Here is a 26,611-nt window from a genome sequence, read left to right on the forward strand (position 1 = left end):
TAACAAAACACAGAGGACAAGGAGAGAGAGTGACACAGACACTCACAGAAGGACAGGGGGGCGGGGGCTAAAGAGACAGATTGAAAAAATAACAAAACACAGAGGACACAGGAAAAAAAATGACAAACAGACATACAGCAGCCAAGGAGACAGACATACTTACATACAGCGTCCAAGTAGACAGACAGAGAGACAGCAAAAAAATACAAACAGCCAAGGAGACAAACAGAAAAAAATAAAAATTACAATGCCCAAGGATAAATTCAGGAAAAAAAACCTTCCAGACATACAGTGGCCAAGGAGTTAGACTGAAAAAAAGGCATACAGACATACAGCAGCCAATGAGACAGACAGACTGACAGCGACCAAGTAGACAATCAGCAAAAAAACACAAACAAACACACAAAGCAAAAAATTAGAAACATACAGCGGCCAAGGAGACAGGCATGCAACAAATAGGAAAAATAAAAAAACTTTTAATAAATCAACCATACATGAAAAAGGAATTAAAAAAAAAAAAAAGGGAAAAGACACCTACAAGGAAACACAGGATCAAGAGCATACAGAGAAAACAGAAGTTTGCAGGAATCAGGAACATATAGAGAAAGGAGAGCAGAGACCCCTGCAAGAAGAGAAAAATAGCAAAGAGACTGGGGATGAGAAAGAGAGCAGAGATGCTTGCAGGGAGAAAAAGCTAAGCAGTAATGTTACAGCTTGAGAGTGCAGACTGAGGAAGAAAGCAGAGACAGCGCTACACAGGGAAATGGAGAGAGGAAAGAGACAGAAAGAAAAATACAGACAGACATAAATTCTAGCACCCGTTAATGTAACGGGCTTAACGACTAGTCGGGTAATAAAACACAAGACCTTAGGACTGGCCCTGTGACAATGGCTGGATTTAGGGCCCGTGATTGGCAGGTTCCAGATGAAGCCCTGCTTCGCACAGTTCCTAGACAAGGGCTGCTCCTGTTATGCCTGAAATAAAGTAAGTTAGAGGTGGGAAATATAAAATTGTTGAGTAGGAACATTTCTCTGGAATGGAGCCGAAAGCACAATGGGACAGGAGGAAACTGGCAGACTCACAAAAAAAAAAAAAAAGCCTTATTACTGAGACCTTTGACAAAATAGTTGAACCATTAAGTGATAACTGAAATAATCTGACCTTGAACGCTTCCAATCAGAAGAAACGCAGTTCTCAGCAACTGCTTCCCTTACTCGCTTTTCGCGTCAGGTAGGAGACAGTAGCTTCCGTAAGGAACACCAGCGTTCACCGCTCAAAAGATACACGGCTTTCTAAGGATTTCTCACCTCAGAGGTTAGTTCAAGGGATTCTTTTCCCTCTGCTTGACTGCAATATAAATCACAGCTGAGGAGATTTTCTCTTGCATCACTGTAGTGTATCTGGATACATTAATGTACAGTAGGGGGTGTCAAAGTCCCTCGAGGGTCGCAATCCAGTCGGGTTTTCAGGATTTCCCCAATGAATATGCATGCACTGCTTTCATTGTATGCAAATAGATCTCATGCATATTCATTGGGGAAATCCTGAAAACCTGACTGGATTGCGGCCCTCAAGGAGGGACTTTGAGACCCCTGATATAAAGGGACCTTTGCAACCTGTGCTGGTTCTGTGCTTCTCCAGTAGAAAGGATAAGGACTGAGGTCAATGTGTAGGATAAACTAAACTATTTTGCTATGTTTCTCCTACTCTTACTACTGCTACTACCATAAGAACATAAGAATAGCCATACTGGGTCCATTAAGCCCAGTAGTCCGTTCTCATGGTGGCCAATCCAGGTCACTAGTACCTGGCCAACATGTACTAGTAGCAACATTCCATTCAGAATCCTAAAGAATAGCAAGATTCCGGAACCCCAAAGAGTAGCAACATTCCATGCTACCGATCCAGGGCAAGCAGTGGCTTCCCCCATGTCTTTCTCAGTAACAGACTATGGACTTTTCCTCCAGGAACTTGCAGGGCCACATTTTGGATGGGTAGGTATTTGGAGGGCCGCCGAAAAAATAGTTCATGTCTTATTAAAGAAATGACAATTTTGCATGAGGTAAAACTCTTTATAGTTTATAAATCTTTCCTTTTGGCTAAGTTTTAATAATAATATTCTAATTTATAGCTAAAGAGACAGATGATCAAGAAACTCTTTTATTTTACTTTTGTGATTATGATAAACATAGCGAGGGCCTCAAAATAGTACCTGGCGGGCTGCGAGTTTGAGACCACTGGGTTAAAGGATCCACCTTTATTTACCGTATTTATTTAACTTTCTATACTGTTCTCCCAGGAGAGCTCAGAACAGTTTACATTCATTTATTCAGGTACTGAAGCATTTTTCCCTGCCTTTCCCCGTGGGCTCACAATCTATCCAATGAACCTGGGGCAATGGGGGGATTAAGTGACTTGGCCAGGGTCACAAGGAGCAGAGTCGGTTTGAACCCTCAATCTCAGGGTGCCAAGGCTGTAACTTTAACCACTGTGCCACACTCTCCCCCTTTCAAGGGTTTCCTTCATACTTGTCCAACCGCACTTATGTGGTTCATTACTCCGGTATTTTCTCCAGTTCTTAAACGCTCTTCAATCTGATGTTCCCCCAGGGCTCTGTTCTAGGACCTACACTTTTCAATATCTTCCTTGCTCCCCTTATTTTATCTATGGAGACGATATTCGGCTTATTCTTCCACTTCTCATTCGCCATCTTGCTAGTCATTCATTTCCGCCAAATTGGGCAAATTTAATTCCCCAAAAACACTGCAACAATGCTTTTCTCTTCAAGAATTCTACCTGCAAAGCTTCCAAATGTTAGTATCAAAAACTTGTACTGCTATTATGGCATAACTGCATATTATGAGGCTCATAATCGAAAGAGAAAAACGTCCAAAAACCGGCCTAAGTCGGCACTTAGACGAACATTTCTCAAAAACGTCCAAGCGTCGATAATAAAACCGGGTTTTGGACGTATTTCTAAATGACCTAGGCCTTCATAGTGCCACTCAATGTCCAAAGCTAAACGGGGCGTTTCGGGAGGCGTGTCGAGGGCGGGAGTTGGGCGGGACATGGGCTGGCTTAGACTTAGTCGTACAGCATGTATAACCGAAAGTTTAACAACAGAGCCTAGACGGAACTTGGACGTTGTGACTTAGACCATGTAAAACATGGTCTGAGTCACAAAAACCCACCTAAACCCACCAGATAAGCACTGCAAACACATAACACAGACCCCCACACACTACCCCAGTGATCACCAACCCTCCCTACCCCTATAAAAATTTTATTCACAACTTTAAATTTCAGCCTCTGGACCATCATCACCTGGCCGCCTGGCATAGGAAAGCCTAGTCATCCAGCCCAGAGGCAGCTTAAGTCATCTTGGGGGTGGGTTAGGGACCCATAGAGAGGAGGACCCATGCCCATATGTCCCTGTAATCACTGCATTGATACGTAAACATGTGTACTCCCCTATACACCCCCAAAAGCCTTTTTTACTGGCATATAAGTGGCTCCTGCAGCCATAAGGGCTATTGGGGTGGTAGATAAGTGGATCTAGGGGATTCTGGAGGTGGTTTGGGGGGCTCACCGTAACCTATAAGGGAGCTGTAGTGAGGAGAAGCCATGGCACCCTTTTTGTGAAGTTCACAGCAGTGCCCTGTAAGGTACCCCACTATTTAGGTGGCATGTCTGGGTGTGCAGTCCATCACTTTGCAGACCCCTCCCACGTCCAACAGGGTTTGTTCTAAGCGTTTTGGACTTGGACGGAAATGTGGTATAAAGATGGATGATTTAGTGGCTTGGACGATCAGATCGGCAGGACGTATAATTAGATGATTTTCAAAAGTAAAAAAAAAGTTGGACGTATCTTTCGAAAATGTGTCTTAGGCTCTTTTTAACTTTGGACGACTTTCAAGATGGACGTAAACGGACTTAGACGTCCCTTTCGATTATGCCCCTCCACGTATGTTTAGCCTTGCTGGAGAGGAACAGCCTTTGATTCAACATTTGGTGGGAGACATCCCTGAGTTTGCCCCTGATGAAGGATACGAAACGGGGCTCTGTAGGGCGATCAGTTGGCACTCCCGGACAACTGATCCTCTTATTAGACGGACGTTGGCGGCTTCTCAGATAAGTCCTTGAAGATGGTAGTTTAAGTTCATTGGACCTATGCGATTTCCTGCTTTCACAAGGCTCATCAAGTAGTGATTTTTGCACTTTTCTGTGCTTTTTGAAATTCTGGAACGATGTGATTTTGCATTTGACTCTTTGGGCACTTTATTATGACTATTATCAATTTTTGCACTTCTGAATTCATATTTATTTGATTTGTATTTATATAAAAAGCTTATTGAGCTAGAGCAGGGATCTCAAAGTCCCTCCTCGAGGGCTGCAATCCAGTCGGGTTTTCAGGATTTCCCCAATGAATATGCATTGAAAGCAGTGCATGCACATTCTCATGCATATTCATTGGGGAAATCCTGAAAACCTGGATTGCGGCCCTCAAGGAGGGACTTTGAGACCCCTGAGCTAGAGGATGGCGTTATATGATGTTTGTGGGTAACCTTGCAGGCACTCTAGGGTGCTGTATGCTTGACTAGCCCTGGTGAACTTCTGACTTTTTGTCAAAAAAGCTCCCATGAACTGACTGCCACCCTCTGCTATTTATTAAATTTTCAGAATCCATTGGTGCTTCTAACTAGTATTAATTAAAGTAGTGCAAAATTGAAAGCCCATAGGTTCAAGACAGTTCTAAGAATTCAGAGTAGGTCTCTTTTTTCCAGTTTATTTGCTATGACCCCTCTCTTATAGAGTAGGCTATTTATTACTTTGTTTAGCCTGTAACCCATTCTGAGCTCTTTGGGGAAAACAGGACAGAAAATGTCATTGCGTCGTATCCGCGCACGCACAGATGCCCTCCTGCGCGAAGGAAAGCTTTTGAAAAGCTGTCCGGACCCCTGGACATGTCCTCAAAAGGAGGACATGTGTGGGGGAATCCAGATGTCTGGTATCCCTAAGCAGAGTCTATGGCCATGCGCAGGCATCCTGCAATCCCGTGACTGATCCACACCCCTTCCCATTGCCTGGAGGAGGGTGGGGAGTGCTCCAGCCAGAGGAGGGGTGCTCTGCTCTGGATTAAGGCCCTGACCTTGTGGCAGTGGCTGGTGTGTGCAATGGCAGGAGGGCTGTGTGTTTAAACTTTCTTCTCCTTTAACTAAGGGAATAAAGGCATTAGGTTATGTTTCTCGCTCCTTTGTATATATATCTTTACTTCTATCTGGAATGAACTGCACTGTTTCTTAATAGTATAAGGTAAAGCCAAGGCAGCCCATCCTAGCATTTCTTTATCCTGGAATCGAGACTTGCTATAGGAAGGCCGGCTTGCATTCCCAATGAATATGATTTATTTTCTTCTTCTTCTTTTTTTCCTTAATGATGCCAAAATTCTGCCATCAGTGGGAGTTCAGTTTAGAGAGCGCAGGAGTCAGGGCTGGAGTTAGTCACATTCCGCTTCCCTGAGAATTCTGTTTCAACAATGATATCCATTTAGAATCTCTCAATGAGTATTCTTTACCTAGAGCTCTGGCCTTACAGTCAGACTTGTTAAATCTTTTTATTAAACTTTTATCAATACAAAGAGGGACATAAGATAATAGAATAATCCCCCACACACACCTCCACCTTATTCATCCTTTGGAGCAACTGGGTTCTACAGAGCTGTTTCGGAGACAACCCTCCATCAGGAACCCTCTCATCACTGGCATAGTAAGGGAGGGGCGGTGGGGTGGTTGGCCCCAGGCACCGTCTTGATGAGGACGCAGGCATCCGTCCAGGGCAGGATTAAAGGGTAGGCCCAGGAGGCACGTGCCTAGGGCCTGAAATTGTCAGGGGGGGCCTCGGGGCTGGTGTTAGGGGAGGAGAAACAGGGCCCACAGATCCATGGGGCCCCCGCGGTCCAAACTTCTCTTTATCTCCCTTAAACTGCTAAATGTTCCTTTTCAGAGGGGCCCCGACACGGCAGCCGTTCTCACAAACTGCCGGTGGCTGCCCCGAAGCTTTCTCTCTGCGGTGATCTGCCCTGTCGGAAACGGGAAGTTACAGCAGAGGGAAAACTTCGGGGCAGCTGCCGATAGCTTGTGAGAATGGCTGCTGTGTTGGGGCCCCTCTGAAAAGGAACATTTTAGCTACTGGGGGGGGGGGAGGTGAAGCGATCTGCCCTGGGTACTCCAAGGCCTGGCGCCATTAACTTCTTCGGGCAGCAAAAGCGTTTACAATTCACTGCTGTTGCCGGCTTTGGGCCTTCCTCTCTGCTGGGTCCTGCCTACTTCCTGTTTCCATGAAGGCAGGAGTTAAAGACCTGGCTAAGTAAGTGACAAGGAAAGGAAGGGGGATTTGTTTAGAGATGTTTGGGGGTTGCATAGAAGAAAAACTATGCACTGGTATGCTAATCTTTGTTTGTTTTGAATTAAAAAAAGAAAAAGAAATACAAGTGGAAATAAAGAAGTAAATATGAAAACAGATAAATGGAGCAGGGCATGGGGGGCCCAGTGTACTTCTATGCCTAGGGACCGTCGAAGAATTCATCCTGCCCTGCATCCGTCCTCTTCTCTGCCTCTCCAACCCCTTCCCTGCCCCCTACTGCCATGCACGTGCACCACTTCCCTTCCCCCCCATACCTCTGTAATGTTCCCGGCGCGAGCAACAACCCCCCCAACCTGCTGTCACAACAGCATCGGCTCTTCCTCTAATGTCACTTCCTGGACCTGCACCTAGGAAGTGACATCGGAGGACGAGCCAATGCTGGCGTGATATCAGCTTCAGGGTTGCTGCTCGCACCAGGAACGTTACAGCTACGGGGGAAGGGAAGCGGTGCGGGCATGGCAGGAGAGGGTGGGGAAGGAGGCGGGACCTCGCACCCTTACTATGCTACTGCCTCTCATGCTGTGCATTGCTCTCTTGTGAAAAAATCCCATCTGCTCAGAAAATGGCACCGCATTTAAAATTTGCATGCGTCCTTCAATTATATATTACAGTACTCCCTCGATATTCACGGGGGTTCCATTCCACGAACCCCCACGAATCTTGAAAAACCGTGAATACAGTTTTACGTGGGGGAGATTGGAGAGGGCAGCGGGAGAGGCAGGACAGAGCAGCCGAGCGCCGGCGAGTGAAGGAAATCACTCGCTCTATACTCCAACCGCCTCTTCCTGGACTAAAGCCGGTCCTTACCAATCAGGAGCTGCGTGTCAAAGTAGCTCCTGATTGGTGAGGCCCGACTTTAGTACAGGAAGAGGCGATCGGAGCATACAGCGAGTGATTTCCTTCACTCGACGGCGCTCCGGCTGCCCTCTCTTGCCTCTCCAACTGTCCTCTCCTGGTCGGCGGTTCGCGGTCAGAAAATACCGCGAACCGCCGACCGCGAATTCACGGAGGAGCACTGTATAGTTAAATTGTGAACCTATTTTTAAATGGAGTTATTTTCTTAATGAATGTGAACTATAACTGCTTGGATCCTTTTTAGGCTGTTATGCGGTATACACAGTTTTTAATAAACATAAACTTGAAACTATGTACAGCTCCCCCTCCCGATTCACAGTTTCCCCAATCGCGAATTCGGTTATTCGCAATTTTTTTTCTCTCCTTGATTTTTCATTGAGAAACGCTGTCCCGGACATCCCCCACACCTTACCTGGTGGCCCAGCGGCGACGCGGGGCAGGAGCGATCTTCCTACGCTCCTGCGCCGTGGCTGTGAGTTCCCGTTGTAGTCTCGAAACTACAACGGGAACTCATGGCTGCCATTTTGATGACGGCTCGACACGGGGCAGGAGCGTAGGAAGATCGCTCCTGCCCCGCGTCGCCGCTGGGCCACCAGGTAAGGTCTGGGGAAGGTCCGGGACGCGGGGGTGGGTCAGAGCCGGCCCTGAAAGTTATCTGCGATATTTCAATTTTCACGGGCCGGCTCTGCCCCTAAACCCCGCAAATATTGAGAGTCTGCTGTATTTGCAACTGTGACCAAACCGTGGGGTCCTTTCAGTAAGGTGCGCTAACCGATTTAGCACGCGCTAAATGCTAAGATGCTCATAGGAATATAATGGACGTCTTAGCATGTAGCGTGCACTCATCTTTAGCATGCACTAAATCAGTTAGTGCACCTTAATAAAAGGACCCCTGTATTAATAACTGAACTAATCTACCAGTCCTAGCAACTCCATTGAATGTCCATGTCAAACTGTCGTAGAAACATAAAAAATGACGGCAGAAAAGGGCCACGGCCCATCTAGTCTGCCCATACTAATGGCCCACCCCCTAACTACCTCCATGAAGAGATCCCACATTCCAATCCCATCTTTTCTTAAAATCTGGCACGCTGCTGGCCTCAATTACCTGTTGTGGAAGATTATTCCAGCGGTCAACCACCCTTTCGGTGAAGAAATATTTTCTGGTGTCACCATGAAATTTCCCTCCCCTGATTTTCAACGGATGCCCCCCTTGTTGCCGTGGGTCCTTTAAGGAAAAAGAGATCCTCTTCCACCTCGATACAGCCCGTGACATATTTGAACGTCTCGATCGTGTCTCCCCTCTCTCTGCGTTCCTCGAGTGAGTACAGCTGCAACTTACCAAGTCGTTCCTCATACGGGAGATCCTTGAGACCTGAGACCATCCTGGTGGCCATTCGCTGAACCGACTCAACTCTCCGCACATCTTTTTGATAATGCGGCCTCCAGAATTGTCCATTGTAACTTCCTGGGTAACTGACCCAACCTCTTGTAATGTAATCCGACCTTGAACTGAATAGGTAAAGGCGGAATAGAAAACCTGACTAACATAACATAAGCACTATATAAATAAATAAATATAAATATATCTTTGTCTTGGAACACTTTTGAGATAGAGTCATTTAAGCGGGGCATTTCCCTATTAGGTTTTTTTTTCTAAGTTTGTAAGAGACAATAAGCAGCCCAGAACCCTAGGCAAGGATTACGGTGTGCCTGACCGGTGTAAAAGGGAGTCTGGGTGAGGGTCATTTTACCTAGTAAAGGGGTGCAGTTATACAACTTCTAGACCAGGGGTCTCAAAGTCCCTCCTTGAGGGCCGCAATCCAGTCGGGTTTTCAGGATTTCCCCAATGAATATGCATGAGGTCTATGTGCATGCACTGCTTTCAATGCATATTCATTGGGGAAATCCTGAAAACCCGACTGGATTGCGGCCCTCAAGGAGGGACTTTGAGATCCCTGGCCTAAACCACACATGGGCAACTCCGGTCCTTGAGGGCTGCAATCCACTCGGGCTTTCAGGATTTCTGCAATGAATATGCATGAGATCTATGTACATGCACTGCTTTCAATGCATATTCATTGGGGAAATCCTGAAAACCCGACTGGATTGCGGCCCTCAAGGAGGGACTTTGAGATCCCTGTTCTAGGCTGTAACCCGGGAAGGGGGGTTGCCGTTTTTCCGTGCGTTGTGTTTTGGCGGTAAAACGTTGAGCTCTGTGAAAGGGAAGCAGGTTCCCACTGACTCTCCCAGAGATGGGACGAAGAATATTTTGCTTTACTGCAAAGAGAGCAGAGTGGGATGAGCCCCCGGGGACGTGACTCAACCGATAGTTTGCTCAACGCAGCAAGAGGAGGGTGTGGGCGCAGGGCCAGAGATTGGTTTGTTTGGCATCTCCAACCAAAAAGGCGAACTCTAGACCCAAAGGACCTTGTTCACAGATTGCTGAGTAGGGCACCAGCTGGCATGTGGTCATAATCTATATATATATAAAAAATCGGATGTATCTATGTGTGTGTGTATGTTCCAGTATAACTCTGAACCGCATGGACAGATTTCAGCCAAACTTGGTGTACAAATCACTTACTATCTGGGGAAAAATACTGTGGGGGTGGGAAGGGGGTGACATGTAAAAATTATCGAAAAGACAGATGTTACTGTCTAATCCAGTGTTCTTCAACCATCGGTCCATGGACCAGTGCCTGTCCACAGGGCCAGCACGTGCATCAGGCCCAAAACAGTGTTCTTCAACCGCCAGTCCACGGTGCGATCGATGCGGCGTTATCTTCGAGCCAGCTCCCTCTTCCTAACTGATTCAGTGCACAAAGCCACGGGCAGTGGCTCCTACGGGCATCCTGCGCCTGAACCGGAAGCCTTCTCTCTGATGTTGCAACATCAGAGGGAAGGCTTCTAGATGAGGCATGGGACGTGCAAGGTACAATTAGTACTATTATGGGGGTGGGGTCTGGGTGGAGATTGGGTAGAGATGGGCGGGGTCTAGCCCAGTGTTCTTCAACCGCCGGTCCACGGACCAATGCCGGTCCACAGAATAATTCTTTTATTTCTGCCGGTCCATAGGTGTAAAAAGATTGAAAAACACTGGTCTAATCCATACTTTTTGGGCTCGCAGAGATGAATACTCAGCATAACTCTGAAACACAAACTTGGTATACATATGACTTACTATCTGAGGAAAAATACTGTGAGGGTGGGAAGGGAGTGACATGTAAAAATATTCGAAAATGACAGATACCCCCTCTTCTACAAATCTACGAGTTTGTAGCACAGAGAGTCGCGCTGAATGGCCCGTGCTGCTCCCAACGCTCAAAGAGTTCCTATGAGCGTCGGGAGCAGCGCGGGCCATTCAGCGTGGCTCTCTGCGCTACAAACTGCTAGCACAGTTTCGTAGAAGAGGGGGATAGTGTTTAACCCATAGTTTTCAGCCTTGTTGAAATGAATGTCCCTGTCCCGCGCGCAAATGACTGTGAACCCTCTGAAACGCATGGACAGATTTCAGCCAAACTTGGTATACATATCACTTACTATCCGGGGAAAAATACTGTGGGGGTGGGAAGGAGGTAACATGTAAAAATTATCGAAAATGACAGATATTAGTGTCTAACCCATAGTTTTAGGCCTCGCTGAGATGATGTTCCAGCCTAACTCTGGAACGCATGGAGAGATTTCAACCAAACTTGGTACACATATGACTTCTATCTGGGGGAAAATATTGTAGGGGTGGGAAGGGGGTGACATGTAAAAATTCTCGAAAACGATAGATATCAGTGCCTAACCCATAGTTTTCAGCCTCACTGAAATGAATACTGACACTCACGATGCCGTTTAAGTACAAGTTCAGCCCCATACAGAGGGCCACTGGGATAAATAAATATCCAGGCAACGCCGGGTGATCTCCTAAGTAGTAAGATAAAGTCTTATTCGGCTTTACCCACTGCTTTCCTACTTCTTCTAGATGTTCCCATCCAGACAAAGGCAGCTGTTTTAAAGTCTAGAACCTTTTTTTTCAAATGAGCCCTCTCTACACCCGTCTTAATATTAAACCACATCGTGTGGTGATCACTGAACGCCAGATGAGGGCGAGAGGCACCCGGTGACACGTCAAAATCGCGCGGGACATTGCCACGCCGACATTCACGTGCAGGACTTATGTGCCCAGCCTTCAAACAGTTCCCGTTACTGCTCTGAGGGGGGGGTGTGGGGGGAACCCCCCCTTTACACTGAAAACTGTTGATTACCCACAAACTGAAGGAAAACGGCAGTTTCCAGTGTAATGCGAGGTATTGAAATATCTCTATCATATCTCCCCTCTCCCGCCTTTCCTCTAAAAGGAGTGTCTCTCAAACTGTGCGCCCCGGCATAACGGTGTGCCCCGAAGAGATTCTGGGTGTGTCACGAGAGATTTCAGAATTTTGCTTTATTTTTAAAAATTCCCTTCATAAGTATACACTAGGATATATGACATGTACGCCGTGCACGCAAGAGTCTGTCAATGTTAAGAGCGTCTGTGTGTGTGAGGATACAACCGCCCAGACAAGCATCATTCTTTGACGTGATTGGTCCTTGAAAAATAACAGCGAGTAATTTATCATAATTTGAGCAGCAAAGCAATCAAGGCTTTATTAGCATTTGGATCATCTTATCTTGGCGAACTTGGACTTTCAGCTCTGATAGAAGCTAAATGGAAAAAAAAAGAGAACGATTGATGATGAAATACGTCATGTTTGCTTGTCGACTATCGAGCCATGTTTTGAGTTAATTTGCACTCAAAAACAAGCACATCCATCGCATTGATTAGCAATTCTATTCTATCTACTTTAGTTTCACTGTAGTTACAAGTACTCATACATGGCTTACCGAACTTAAAATAAAAACTCTCAAGAAGTCACATGATGTGCTGAGCGGAGCAAGACGCGTCTTGCCTGAGCTCCGAGGCCCAGGGTCCTTTCCCTCCTTGTCGGGTCTCATTCTTGGCTCTTGTATTGTGGCGGTGCTTTGTGGAGTGCACAGACAAGTTTGTCCAACATGTCAGCCCAACGATGAGTGGAAAAGCTACCCGTAAAGAAAAAGGCAAACAGTTACCGAAATCTGATCCTAAGATGGCGGTGGTGGAATTGGGATCTGCGCTTACGCTTTCTGCGGAGAACATCGAGGCGCTTTCAGCCTCGGTGGTGCGTGCCCTGGACTCCCGATTCTTGGTTGGTTTTGCAATTCTATAATCTCAATTTTAATGGGCCGTGAAAAACATGTGCTCTGTTTAGTGTGCCAGAGCTAAAAATGTTTGAGAGACACCGCTCTAAGGTATATATATTGAGACTTTTGAGTCTGTTCCCATGCACCTTATGACGAAGACCATGCACCATTTTAGCAGCCTTCCTGTTTCTTGCGGGATATAAGAGAAAGAAGGATCTGTGACCTGCAGAGCAGTCTCTCTCGATTGCTGCAGTCTATTACATTACATTAAATTAGTGTTTTCTATCCCGCCAATACCTTTCAGTTCTAGGCGGTTTACAAAAAGAGTTGGCCTGGGCATTCCCAGGGAGCTTACAGAGTTAATAGATAGAGTGAGCTTACACAAACTCAACTAATGACTTTAATTTTAACTGATGGTGTGGGTTTGGGTGTGGCAGTAACAGTAGCGAGGGAGGGGGGGGTTGGCACCGCCTTGGATCAATGTCTCTGTATCTGTAAATTTCCAAGGTCTCTGATCAAGTCGCCTAATTTTCTCTCTCTCTGTATATATACTTGTGAATCATTTGTTGCACAATTGTAGTTGAAAAACTTAATAAAGAATTTAAAAAAAAAGTAAATATATATACTAAAGAATGACACGAGATGATTTGGGGACAGGGACAAATTCTGTCCCCATATCATTATTGCTGGGATCTAAAATTTGAATTTTTCAAATGGTTAAATGGATTTGTTTCTCCCTTTAAATGTGTAACAAAACAGTGCAGTGTTTGTGGTGAGTATGATAATACTTTAAATGGTATCTTGGGAAATTAAAGAAACAAACACCAGCCAGTACTTCATGTATCCCAGTCCACTTAGAGCACATGTTCCATGGCTACCAGCTATCCACTGCCAGAAGGAAGATCATAAGCCAATCCTGGATTTCTGCCAACTCCTGATGCATTGTGGGATTTGCAACTTTGAATTCAATGGGCAGAATTAACACCTCTGATTGTTTTTGAATGTGCATAATCAGGTTAGTTAACCTGTGTGTCATCATCTGTTATCTTGCTGTTTTGTCTTCAAGAAGCATTTTGCAGAGAATGTAATAAAAGCAGTTAGCTTAGCAGGATTTAAAAAAAAAAAAAAAAAAAGGAGGAAGGTATGGCACAATGGTTGGAACTACAGCCTCAGCACCCTGGGATTGTGGCTGCTCGTTGTGACCCTGGGCAAGTCACTCAGTCCTCCAGAGCCCCAGGTACGTTAGATAGATAGGGAAAATGCTTGAGGACCCGATTGTAAAACTGCTTAGATAACCTTGATAGGTGGTATATAAACACCTAATAAACTTAAAACTTGATTTTTACACATTCACTGCACTCAGATACTGGAACTGCAAGCAGACTCTCCATCTGCAGCTGCCCTGGATCCCAGGCTGGCTGGGTGTTTAGAAATCCCTTTTCTTACTGGCTGGCCTTCATTCCAATTTCATCAGTACTGCCAATCCCAGAACAGGAATAACCTAACCACGGTCTGAAAGAACTTATCAGCTGACACTCTCTCTTTGCTGAGTTTTGGCATAAACAGTCACCAGGAGGAATTGGTTGTGATTAACAACTCTCTGCATTTTACGGCTGTACAGAAAACAAGATCCACAAATGTTACACGGTTAAATCCTACCTAGATCTTCAAATAACGTAAGCAAGAAACTTCCATAGGAAAAGAAGTATTTTGCCAGATGTGTTTGAAATAGAAGACAAGCAATTTCAAGAAAGACTTTTCAGTATTTAAATATATGTTTAACCACTGAAACAGGATTTTTCCTATCTTCGTGTACTGCAAGCTTTCACTGTCTAGCAGGGTGTGTGATATGTGACGTGATGTTGAATACTGGGGCACTATTGTAATATAGAGTGATATCTTGTATATAGCAGCAGAGGTAATATGTTATCTTATAGGATGTGGGTTATAGATGACGTGCTGTAATATACTAATGCTTTATTGCAGAATACAGTGAAGAGAGAGACAATATAATCCCATATAAGCTATGCTATATGCAATGTGCTGATATATCAAGGCATTATTGCAGAATACAGTGATATCTTTTATATAGCAGCAGAGGTAATATGATACCTTACAGGATGTGGGTTATAGATGACATGCTGTAACATGTATTGTCTACAATGACACCCAGATCCTTTTCTTGGGCGCTAACCCCCAAGGTGGACCCCCCATCATCCGGTGACTGTAATTCAAGTTATTTTTCCCAATGTCCATCACTTTGCATTTGTCCGCATTAAATTCCATCTGCCACTTGGACGCCTGGTCTTCCAATTTCCTAAGGTCCGCCTGCAATTTTTCACCATCCGCATGCATTTTAACAACTTTGAACAGTTTAGTGTCATCTGCCAATTTAATCATCTCGCTCGTTGTTCCAATTTCCAGATCATTTATAAATAAGTTAAATAGCAGGGAGCTGCATAGCTGATCATTTTGTGTGGACGGGCAGTATTGTGCTTTTCTGCCATCGTGTTTCATGTGTCTAGCCAAGTCTAGGAAAATTCAGTCTTCATTAGAAAATACTCTTTTTATAAAGAAGACTTCCCGATGTGGTGATGGAGACAAAAACAATTATAGAATTCAAAGCAAGCCCAGGATAAGCAAAGAGGATCATTAGTAACCAAAATGTCAGTTTGTCACATATATAAGATGGAAAAGATGTTAGCGTTACAACAAGGGAATCTTCATAATTTTAAAAAAATTTGGGAACCATTGACTAATTATTCTAATGATCAGATATCTTAGCACATGGGTAGTAGATATGTGGGGGAGGGGTGGGAAATGTATATCATATGGAATTAGGAATATTGATAAAAAGGGGGGTATTTATTATATATTACAAGATGATTTGTTTGTAAATACAAGTGATATATGAAAATTGGTTATATTATGTTTAATTCACTTGTTGTAAGAATTCAAAAATGAATAAATTTAAAATTTAAAAAAAAAAAGGAAAGGAAAGTTTATAATTAGGTGGGGGTCTAAAGTCCTCCACCAGGAAGCAGGTTGAGCAAACTAGATGTTTCTATGGTTTCTGTCTGTTCCCTGGCATTCTACCACTGCTTTTTAACATATTTATCAATAATCTAGAGCTGGGAATAACTAGTGAGATAATTACATTTGCTGATGACACAAAGTTGTTAAATTGCAAGAGGACCTTGTGAGACTGGAAGACTGGGTGTCAAAATGGCAGATGGCGTTTAATGTCAGCAAGTGCAAAGTGATGCATTTGGGAAAGAGAAACTCAAACTAGAGTTACGTGATGCTGGGTTCTGTATTAGAACATAAGAATTGCCGCTGCTGGGTCAGACCAGTGGTCCATAGCGCTCACACGGCGGCCCTTAGGTCAAAGACCAGTGCCCTATTTGAGTCTAGCCTTACCTGCGTACGTTCTGGTTCAGCAGAAACTTATCTAACCTTTTCTTGAATCCCTGGAGGGTGTTTTTCCCTTTAACAGCCTCTGGAAGAGCATTCCAGATTTCTACCACTCTCTTGGAGATGAAGAGCTTCCTTATGTTTGTACGAAATCTGCGGCAGCTGCTAAGAAAGCAAATAGAATGTTAGGAATTATCAAGAAAGGAATGGAAAACAAAGATGAGAATATTATAATGCCCTTGTATCACTCTATATTACAGCTGCACCTCAACACTATGTGCAGTTCTGGTCACCATATCTCAAAAAAGATATAGCGGAGTTAGAAAAGGTACTGAGAAGAGCGACAGAAATGATAAAAAGGATAGGATGACTTTCCTATGGGGAAGGGCTAGAGTGGCTGGGGCTCTTCAGCTTGGAGAAGACAGCTCAGGGGTGATATGATATGAGGTTTATAAAATAATAATAATGATTGGCGTGGAAAGGGTAGATGTGAACCGCTTGTTCACGCTTTACAAAAATACTAGCACTGGGGGATATACGATGAAGCTACTAAGTAATGGATTTGAAACAAACTGGAGAAAATATTTCTTCACACAGCATATAATTAAATTACCGGAGAATGTGGTAAAATCAGTTAGCTTAGCGGGGTTTAAAAAAGGTTTGGATAATTTCCTAAAAGAGAAGTCGGTCCATAGGCTGTTATCGAAATGGCTTGGCTTGGGGCATAAACTACAGAAACCCATTCAGGAACGTGCTCTGCAAAGAGTATGAGGATTTTTTGCTAAGCACGTTTTTTTCCGGTTGCTATTTATTATTTTTTTGTCCACATCCTTATTTTTCAGATATTCCTTGCTTTTCCTTTTTTATATTTTTCTTTTCTCTTTTCTATATTCTTTTTTTTTCATTCACTTGGTTTATGGTCTCCCAATTAATAACTGTACAATGTATATGTTTGTTTATTGTGTTGATCAAAATTTGGCTTTCTCTGTTTCCTCAAAGAACCCCTGAGGAAGGCATTTTGCCGAAACATGGCCCGTGTAGGGTCAAGATTCCAGTGTGCGTTTTGTGACAACTTCTAATAAAGTATTGTATATCTTTATTTCTTGGCTCCAAGCCCTGGTGCCATTTTGTGCGTTTCAAGTTACTTAACCCCCCATTACCCAAGGTACCAAAATTAAGAGTACGAGCCCTCCCGGGACAGATAAGGAAAATACTTAAGACTAGATTGTGAATACCTGATTAGATTGTGAACAGCAGTATATCACATAAGAAATAAGCTTGAAGTACAATCTTCATGATGCTGAATGGAAAAAAAAAATGTATCAGCATAATGCCCTGTAAAACCGACTTCCATCAGCAAAGAAGGCTAACTAGCTCCTAATCAGGATGAAGGTGTGACAGCCACAGACCAGAATTTGCCTGAGGCAAGAGGCTCCACCCTGTACATTTTGAGTTTGTGTATCTGACGCATTGTATTCAAGGCGCGAACCTGACACATGAAACGTCACTCACATGAAAGTCCGTCCTGTGCTGATGCTTTGAACTTTGTAACGTGACACAGGATTGAATGCAGCCTTACCTGGGTAAGTTGGGAAGCCTTTCTTAATAGTCTAGCTACTTTTGTTTATTTTGCTGTGAAGTGGGTAGCAGGAGAACTGAGAAAAAAAAACTTTCTTTTTTTTTTTTATTTATAATTTTGAATACATTACAATATCCAATATTTAAAAAGAAAAAAGGAAAATCACATAAAACAATACATAATAAAATATACATACATAATTCCTTTTAAGCCCACATTAATGGGGAGTATACCTTGCTATTTCTAATTAAATAAAGTTCAAGAAAATAAAGGACAATAATTCTTGGTTCACACTAAAGAACCTTGAATCATTCCTTAAAAAATGGGATATTTTATATTAATTCTCCTCATAATCTCAGCTAGGTGAAACAAAACTCATTTATTTTTATTTCTATTCTCTTGCAACTAAAAATTGTTGTAATTGTATGGGGTCCCAACAAAAACAAAACAAAACAAAAAAAAACCTTTCTTAAAACCGAATGGTTCAACATCAATCTTCCTTCAACTTTGAAGGTAAATAAATTACTCTTGTTGACAGATAGTAGCCATGGATCAGGGAGTGCTGAGTGTATTGGGATGCTTTTACACTTATCTTTTTCTCAGACCATTTCCTTTCCTGAGTGGGTTTTTTCTTTAATGAAATATAGAAAACCCAGAAAAAGAAATAGATGGCGGATTAAGGCCATATAGCCTATCCAGTCTGCCAAAACAAACCATCTACTCTCCCTTCTCCCTTAAACATCCTATGTACTTGAGGGGGTCCAGAGAAGAGCGACTAAACTGATAAAAGGTATGGAAAACTTTTTATACGCTGACAGGTTGAAAATGCTGGGGCTGTTCTCCCTGGAAAAGTGGAGACTTAGAGGAGACATGATAGAAACCTTCAAGATCCTGAAGGGCATAGAGAAGGTAGACAGGGACAGATTCTTCAGACTGTGGGGAACCACAAGTACAAGGGGTCACTCGGAGAAACTGAAAGGGGACAAGTTTAAAACAAATGCCAGGAAGTTCTTTTTTACCCAGAGGGTGGTGGACACATGGAACGCGCTTCTGGAGGTTGTGATAGGCCAGAACACAGTACAGGGGTTCAAGGAAGGTTTGGATAGGTTCCTAAAGGTTAAGGGGATTGAGGGGTACAGATAGAAGTAGAGGTAGGTTATAAAAATGGTCAGGAACTACTTCACAGGTCATGGACCTGATGGGCCGCCGCGGGAGCGGACCACTGGGCGCGATGGACCTCTGGTCTGACCCAGTGGAGGCAACTTCTTATGTTCTTATGTACTTGTCCCAAGCTTTCTTGAATTTAGGCAGTCCTTGTCTCCAGCCCCTCCACCAGGAGGTTATTCCACACTTCCATCACCCTTTTTATAAAGAAGTATTTCCTTAAATTATTCCCCTTTTAACTTCGTTTTCTGCTCTCCCATTTCAAAGTTTCCTTTCAATGTGTTGCAAACCAGCCTGGGTGAATCTCTTCATGAAAAGGCAGTTAGCAAAATCTTAATACATAAATAAAATACGAAGATCTTGAATATTAGATGCAGGTTTGGCTGAGTTTAGGGTGCGCTGGTACTGAGGCTATGTTGTCTGCACTCTTGAATGAGGTTTTATTTTAGAGAGATAAAGGGGAAAAGGTTATATTAATCTTGATTGAGCTCAGCGCAGACCCGATTTATTGAGAGTTGAAGGTTTTATTTTGATGTAACTACCATGTTTCCCTGAAAATAAGACAGTGTCTTATATTAATGTTAGGCCCAAAAAAGGCACTAGGTCTTATTTTCGGGGTATGTACATGATCTTCTCTCCCTTCCTCTCCTTCACCCTAATTCTTCCTATTTCCTCTCTCTCCTTCACATGTGCAGCATCTTTCCTCCCCTCCCTTGTGCAGCAGAACCTTTGAGTGAGCACCGCCCCCCCCCCCCACCCCCCTACTTACCTCCCTATGCAGCGTTGGGCCAGCATCACTTTTTAACAGGCTGCTTTGGCCTTATCCGCCCATGAATTCACTGTCGTTACGCTGCTGAGTGAATCCATGGGCGGACAAGGCCGAAGCAGCCTGTTTAAAGTGCTGTCGGCCCAACGCTACTTAGGGAGGTAAGTAGGGCTCATGGCGGGGTTCAGATGGGAGGGAGGGAAGGTGTGGGGATTCAACTGTGTGGCGGGTGCTCGTGGGGGGGGGGGGACTTGGTTCTCGCTCAAGGGTTCTGCTGCACAAGGGATGGGAGGGAAGGAAGGGAAACTGCCAGCGAATCCCAGGACTAGGGCTTATTTTGGAGGTAGGGCTTATATTAAGACCTACCCCGAAAATCCTGCTAGGACTTATTTTCAGGGAAACACAGGTAGTTCCCCTCTTGCAACAATGCAACCTTCTTCTACAATGTGTTGTAACTTGTTCCCCCTTTGCCACAGTGTAACCTTCCACTTCAATGTGATGTAACTATTTCCCCATGATGCCGCATGGGCCTCGTCTTGTAAATCACCTTGAACCTGTGATTACGAAATCCCGACTAGATTAAATTAGATTACATATGGGTGTTCTACACCTCCTCGAATGGCTTGTCCAAGAGGTTTATCAAGTTTTACCAAACCTGTATTTAATGAATGGGTTCCAGAAGAGGTCTTTTTCTTTTTCCCTGTCATCCAACCATGGGTGGTAGTATAGTCCAGAAGAATACTCCCCTGCCTTATTTCTGGAGGGGACAAAGCAATCCTGGGACTGAAAGGCGCTTTCAGGAACTTTTAGACACCAGGGTTGGCACAGGGGGCAGGCAAACGGGGCAATCGTCTTGCTGGTCTTTGAATCCGTATGTAAGCCTGCAAGTAGGAGAGGCTCAAAGGTGCAGAAGAGCACGAAAGATGGCCTTTGCTCTGTTCACCCGCTGTGGCCAGTGACTGCCCTGTTACACGCCCCAAAAGATAGGATGGTTCGTGCATTATTAAGGGGAGCTTTGCAGGTACAGTATTTGTATATTGTATGCCTCAGAACATTTATAACGTGATTATAAAATTATTATTATTGCTATAAAATTTGATCTAAACAATAAGATTGTCTAGATATAAATACAGGCTACAACGTTCAGCGGCCGGCCACAATGCACGGAGATTGGTCCTATAGATTGTTTCATTAGCAATCACGCATTTTAAGTCATGATTAAAAAAAAAATTGTAAAACGGATGGACATGATGGCATTAAATCCATTTGCATAGAAATAATAAGCAAATGCTGCTTTTCCTTTGTCCCAACCCAATGTGCCCGGATGCGGATGTTGACATCCTTTACGTGTATGTTGGGAGAAAGCGAAAGTGAAAGTCATGAGGGCGCCCAGCACTTCCTGTAATGTGATTGGACCCGTTCTGAATAGCATGTTCGAGCTTTTGGAAAACTTGCCCTAGTGTGTGTGGTCCAGTGTCTAGTCTGAGCTGATGATCTGGGGACGAGCCTTGCCATGCTCGGCTTACCTAATCAGGTAGATCGGCAAACATGCTTTGCATCGTTTCAGTCCACTGAAACGGGGCAGCAGATTATGGTTCCACTGATTTTAACCCTGCGCTTCTGTAAAGAGTGATGGTTGATTTTGCCCTTTGATCATACACGTCCGGGGGGAAGGGGGAGGGAGGCGGAAGATAGTTTTTTTTTTTTAATTATTATTTGAGTGCAATTTTTAAATATGTTGAGGGGGAGGGGGGTGATAAATGCATTTGTCATAGAATGCAATTTTGATTGAATTTAAGTGCTATTATAGGGGTCCTTTTATCAAGCTGCGCTAGCGGGGTTAGCGCATCGGTCATTTCATCACACGCTAACCCCTGCAGCTGGCTATAAAACTAACGTCTGCTCAATGCAGGAGTTAGCGGCTAGCACGGCAGGCGGTTTAACGCGCGTTAACCCCTACCGCAGCTTGATAAGAGGACCCCATAGTGTAAAATGATTGTATAATATGTTGCACTTATTTTCGGCTTCAAAATGAATAAAGATATATATATTTTTTAAAACCCCTGTGCTCTTTCTCTTGTTCACGCAGGGGTTTCGCAGTCCGAAAGATGCACGTGTCTGTGATCGGAGCGGGCGTGATTGGCCTGTCCACTGCCCTCTGCATCCATGAGCAGTATCACGCCAAAGTGAATCCACTGGTGATCAAAGTCTACGCGGATACTTTTACGCCTTTGACCACTAGCGATGGAGCGGCGGGGTTGTGGCAACCGTATTTGTACGATAAGGGGAATATTCAAGAAACGTAAGGCACAAAGCTTTTATACTGCGCTACACTGCATAGCTCAAGGTGTGCCAACACCCAACTACAGTATGAAGGAGGCTTAGATCTCCCCCTCCCCCATACACTGATCCTCCTCTTGCTGGAACCCAGGAGACCCACTCCTCAACCCTCAAACTTCAGAGGCACACCTAAAGTTGGGATCCTCTTTACCAACCCCCTCCCCTCCCTCCAGACCTGGACCTCAATGGGGCCCCCTCTGGCAGCATGGATAATGTCATAAAATGAAAAAAAGTTTGCTTATTCAAGCTGATATCCACATATCACCCTAGATTTGAACCCTTATGTGCATAATTTACAAAGGGGGGAGGGGTTTAACCATGTGTCTGAGACATGGCAATGGAGATAGCTCGAGGGGTTAAGTTGTAAATTCTAATAAGAGACTGGAGCCAGTTAGGTAAATTAAAGACCTGATAGAAGAGTTTGTGATCATATGAAAGCCGTCAGTGGTGTGGATCACAGGATGCCTCTGTTATTTGTCTTAGTAAATGGAACAGAGAGACGTTCGATTATCTACTGGACTATGTTAACACGGAAGAAGCAGAAACAATGGGAGTGTTCCTACAGTCTGGCTACAATCTCTTGAAAGAACCAGCTCCGGTAAAGGATTTCTTTTTCATTTTATTGGTGTGCTCTTATACAAAGATGTATGCTATAAACTGGATCCCACAAAAAAAGGAAAAACCAACCCCAGACAAAAGTAGACAAAAATAGAAGTGGGAAAGGGCCACAGTTGACTCCAGGACTATAAGGATTAATGGACTATCTATTAGGCTTGATATATATATATATATATATACTGTATACACTTCCCCCTCCGTATTTGCGAATTCCGTATCTACGGATTCGCTTATTCGCGGTTTTAAACCCAAGAACCCATTTTAATTTTTTGGGCTATTTTAAGCCCTGTAAGCCCCCCATTAATCCTTACCTGGTGGTCTAGCGGGTTTTTGGGGCAGGAGCGATCTTCCCACGCTCCTGCCCCGTGCAGATCGCTCACAGGAAATAGCTCAAGAGACTACGGGAGCTCAAGGCAGCCATTTCCTGTGAGCGATCTGCACAGGGCAGGAGCATGGGAAGATCGCTCCTGCCTGAAAACCCGCTAGACCACCAGGTAAGGTTTAGGGGGGGCTTTCAGGGTTTAAATTAGCTGGGAGAAGCAGGGGTTAAGGGGCAGAACTGGCCTGAATATTATTCGTGTTTTTTTAATATTCGTGGGCCGGCTCTGCCCTAACCCCCGCGAATACGGAGGAGGAAGTGTATATTTTGTTATATACAAGGGTCATTTCATAAATAATGCACACTTTTTTTTTTTTTTTTCATGTATTTCTTTACATTCCTTCAATATAATCTCCCTGCTTTGCAATGACCGAGTCCCAGACACCGTTTTTGTTCATTTGCCGAATGGCTCGGGAAGCTTCATTATTCCATCCAAGACACCGTTTTTGTTCATTTGCCGAATGGCTCGGGTACCGGCGGAAGAAAGCTCTTCCAGAGATGCAAAACGATGTCCACGCATAGGTTGTTTCGACTTTGGAAAAAGGTCGAAGTCTGGTGGTCTCATGTCTGGACTGTAGGGAGCATGAGGTAACACCTCCCAGCCGTATTTGTGTGGTTTTTCAATGACGACATCGGACGAATGTTGTCGTGAAGAATGAGTGGCCCAGCCAAGAGCAACTGAGGTCGGGTTTTGTGCATTTTTTGCAAAAAATCACGATAATACACTGCTATGACACTTCTTCCACATGGAACTTTGTGATGATGATGCCTTCATGATCATAAGCAGAAATCATCGTTTGTTTGTCTTTTGATTGAGCTCATTGAAATTTTTTTGGTCATGGGGAAGATGAAGCTCTCCTCTCGTCATTGAAAAACTACACAAATACGGTTGAGAGGTGTTACCTCATGCTCCCTACAGTCCAGACATGAGTGGGCTTTTGGACAAGTTTGACTCAGCTTGTTAAAATACACCAGGATTAATGTTTGTAATGAAGTTTTACCCAATCTTCTTTCTCTGGTAAATGTATCATGTAAATCAGGTTCCTGGTTTCAATTATATTTTCTCATAGTGCAGTACATCACCTGAGTTCAAAGAAAATGGCAAAGAGCTACCCTGGGCATTCCTTGTTTCCCATATGGGTTGATGCCTGGCTCTGCAGAGAAGACCTTGACTACCTAACTTTGCAGGTTTGAGGGAACTTGCATAATTTACTAATTAAACACTGCTCCAGATTGGCTATTCTGGTTTGTTTATAATTCTCCCCAAAGATGTTCTCTTTTCCTCTCTTTGGGTCGTACAGCAGCTTCCCATATTTGCAGATTTTAGAAAGAGCATAAGGATGAGACTTGCGTTAGAGAATGACATGAGGACAGAATTTGTCCTCGTTCCCGTCCCCCAGTCAACCATGGGAAATCATCTCCATGTCATTCTTTAAGGAGAGAGGGAAGAATTGGAGTATGAACGGGCTCAGCCATTGACCCTCAAGCCTTGCATTGAAGAAAGTGTAGAGGGACTGAGGTTGAGATAGACAGTAGAGAATGACAGTCTCTGGTATCCAGAGCAGGTATTGTGATGTCATAATGTCTCATTCCGCCAATAAGATCCAAGCTTATTAGTGATGTCACAATGGGTTCATTCTTTTATACTTGGCTCACATAAGAATCCGAGTATGAATGGGCTCAGCTACTGACCATAAAGCCTTGCGTTGAAGAATGCTGGTGTAGAAGGACTGAGGTTGAGATAGACACTAGAGCAGGGGTGCCCAACACGTCGATCGCGATCAACCGGTAGTTCAGGAAGGCAACATGAGTCGATCGCAGAGCCCATCCCGGGCTCCGTGATAGACTTGTGTTGCCGTCCCGATCTACTGGGCCTATCAGCCTTCCTCTCCCCGACGTCAAAGACGCCGACGCGGGCATTAGGCTGTTTTTGTCATTTCAGGTGGGGGGTGGCAGCGGCAGCAGCAGCAGCAGCCTGAAAAAGAAATCATCCTGGCCGGAGTCGGTGTCATGCTCCGGAGCTTCTACAGCCTTCCTATCTCCCTCTCCCTTCTACCTGCTTCCGGCCACACCCCCTGCTCCGCGGCTCTCTTCGGCAACTCAGCAGCAGCGATCGACACAAGCTTCTGATGTTGGGGCCTACCCTCTGCGAGTCCCGCTTGTTTCAACTTCCTTTTTCCACAAAGGCGGGACTCATAGAGGGAAGGCCTCGATGTCGGCAGCTTGTCTTGATCACCGCTGCTGACGAGTTGCTGAAGAGAGCCGCGGAGCAGGGGGGTGTTGCCAGGTGCAGGTAGAAGGGAGAGGGCCAGATGCAGGACTCATGGGTGAGGGAGGAGAAGAGAGAGAGAAAGAGAGAGGGGAGGAAAACAAAAGGAAATATTTCATACTGGGCTGGGCCGGAGTGGAGGGAGGGTGGAAAGATTCTGGCTACCGGGTGCAGTAACAAAGGAAAAGGGGGGAAAGCTGAAAATGGAGATAGTGACACAAAGAAGAGAAAGGGTAAGCAGGACCTACTGAATAAGGATAGAGATACAGAGGGGACATGAAGAGGAGGTGAAATAGAGACATAGAAGTAATGCTGAAAAAGTGGGGGGGGGGAGATAAAGACATTGAAAGGGAAAATGGTGAACATGGGGTAAAGACAAGGACAGAGACAAATGAAGATTCTGAAAAAGTGGTGAGATAGGGATATAGGTGAGATGGACACAAAGAAGGGTGATGCTGGAAAATAGGTGGAATGGTAATTCTGACAAACACAGAATGGAAATGCTGGATCAAGGAGAGATGGGGCTCAGCCTAGATGGAATGAGGAGAAATGCCTTGTTGGCCCGGAACTTCCTCTCCTACGTCAGAATTGACGTCAGGGAGCGGAATGCTGGTCAGCGCGACGCTTCTGCAGGGAAAGCTTGGGACAGCGGTGGCTTGGGGACTGTTCCCCAATGGCAGTGGCAGCAAACCGAGTGGCTTGGGGGAGGGCACGGAGAAAGAAAGAAAGGGGGCAGACAGGGAGACAGAAAGAAGGGGGAACAGGGAGACAGAAAGAAAAAGTTGGGGGAGAGAATGAGGTCTGGAGGAGAGGAAACATACAGGAGGCTGAAAGAAAGGAAGAAAGATTGGATGCACAGTCAGAAGAAGAAAGTGCAACCAGAGACTCATGAAATCATCAAACAGCAAAGGTAGGAAAAATGATTTTATTTTCAATTTAGTGATCAAAATGTGTCTGTTTTGAGAATTTATATCTGCTGTCTATATTTTGCACTATGGCTCCCTTTTACTAAACCGCAATATCGTTTTTTAGCGCAGGGAGCCTATGAGCATTGAGAGCAGCACGAGGCATTCAGCGTAACTCCCTGTGCTAAAACCTACTATTGTGGTTTAGTAAAAAGGGAGGGGGTGTATTTGTCTATTTTTGTATTTTGTTACCGAGGTGACATTGCATTGAGTCATCTGCCGTGACCTCTTTGAAAAACCCGGAATATGAATAATTAACATTTTCTCTGCCTTTCATTGTGCTTTGTGTTTTTTTTTAAATTTTATTGTTGGTAGATCATTTTGACTTAGTCATTATAAACGTAGCTCACAAGCCCATAAAGTGTGGGCACCCCTGCACTAGAGAATGACACGGGATGGTTCCCATGTCATTCTCTACTCAAGATGTCAGGTTGGAACATCAGTAGTATTTTAAAAAAGGATCTGCTGACAAAGAGCCATTTCTAAATACATACAGGAACGAACATGCGTGTGCCAGCTCTGTGCAGCAGTAGCACTCATTTTGCAATTGTCAATGTCTAAAACATCAATGGAAGCAACATACAAGGGGCTTTTGAAAAGCTCTGAGCCTAACCAAGAAGAGAATGA

General features: G+C 44.4%; 1 protein-coding gene across 4 annotated transcripts in view; it reads left to right on the forward strand.

Moving 5' to 3' along the window:
- Positions 1–1,187: 1,187 nt before the first annotated feature.
- DAO (D-amino acid oxidase) overlaps positions 1,188–26,611 on the forward strand; it is a 57,810-nt gene continuing 32,386 nt past the window's right edge. The window contains exons 1-3 of one of the 4 annotated variants that reach the window (XM_033953692.1): positions 1,188–1,315; positions 21,503–21,715; positions 22,237–22,351. In XM_033953692.1, the coding sequence (XP_033809583.1) occupies positions 21,522–21,715; positions 22,237–22,351 (309 nt within the window). In that variant the 5' untranslated portion in view covers positions 1,188–1,315; positions 21,503–21,521. Of the gene's footprint in view, positions 1,316–14,029; positions 14,167–20,232; positions 20,435–20,791; positions 20,948–21,502; positions 21,716–22,236; positions 22,352–26,611 lie in introns of those variants that run through there. The other 3 variants (XM_033953691.1, XM_033953693.1, XM_033953690.1) reach the window with 3 other exon arrangements.

The sequence above is a fragment of the Geotrypetes seraphini genome, chromosome 8, assembly GCF_902459505.1.
Source record: "Geotrypetes seraphini chromosome 8, aGeoSer1.1, whole genome shotgun sequence".
NCBI lineage: Eukaryota > Metazoa > Chordata > Amphibia > Gymnophiona > Dermophiidae > Geotrypetes > Geotrypetes seraphini.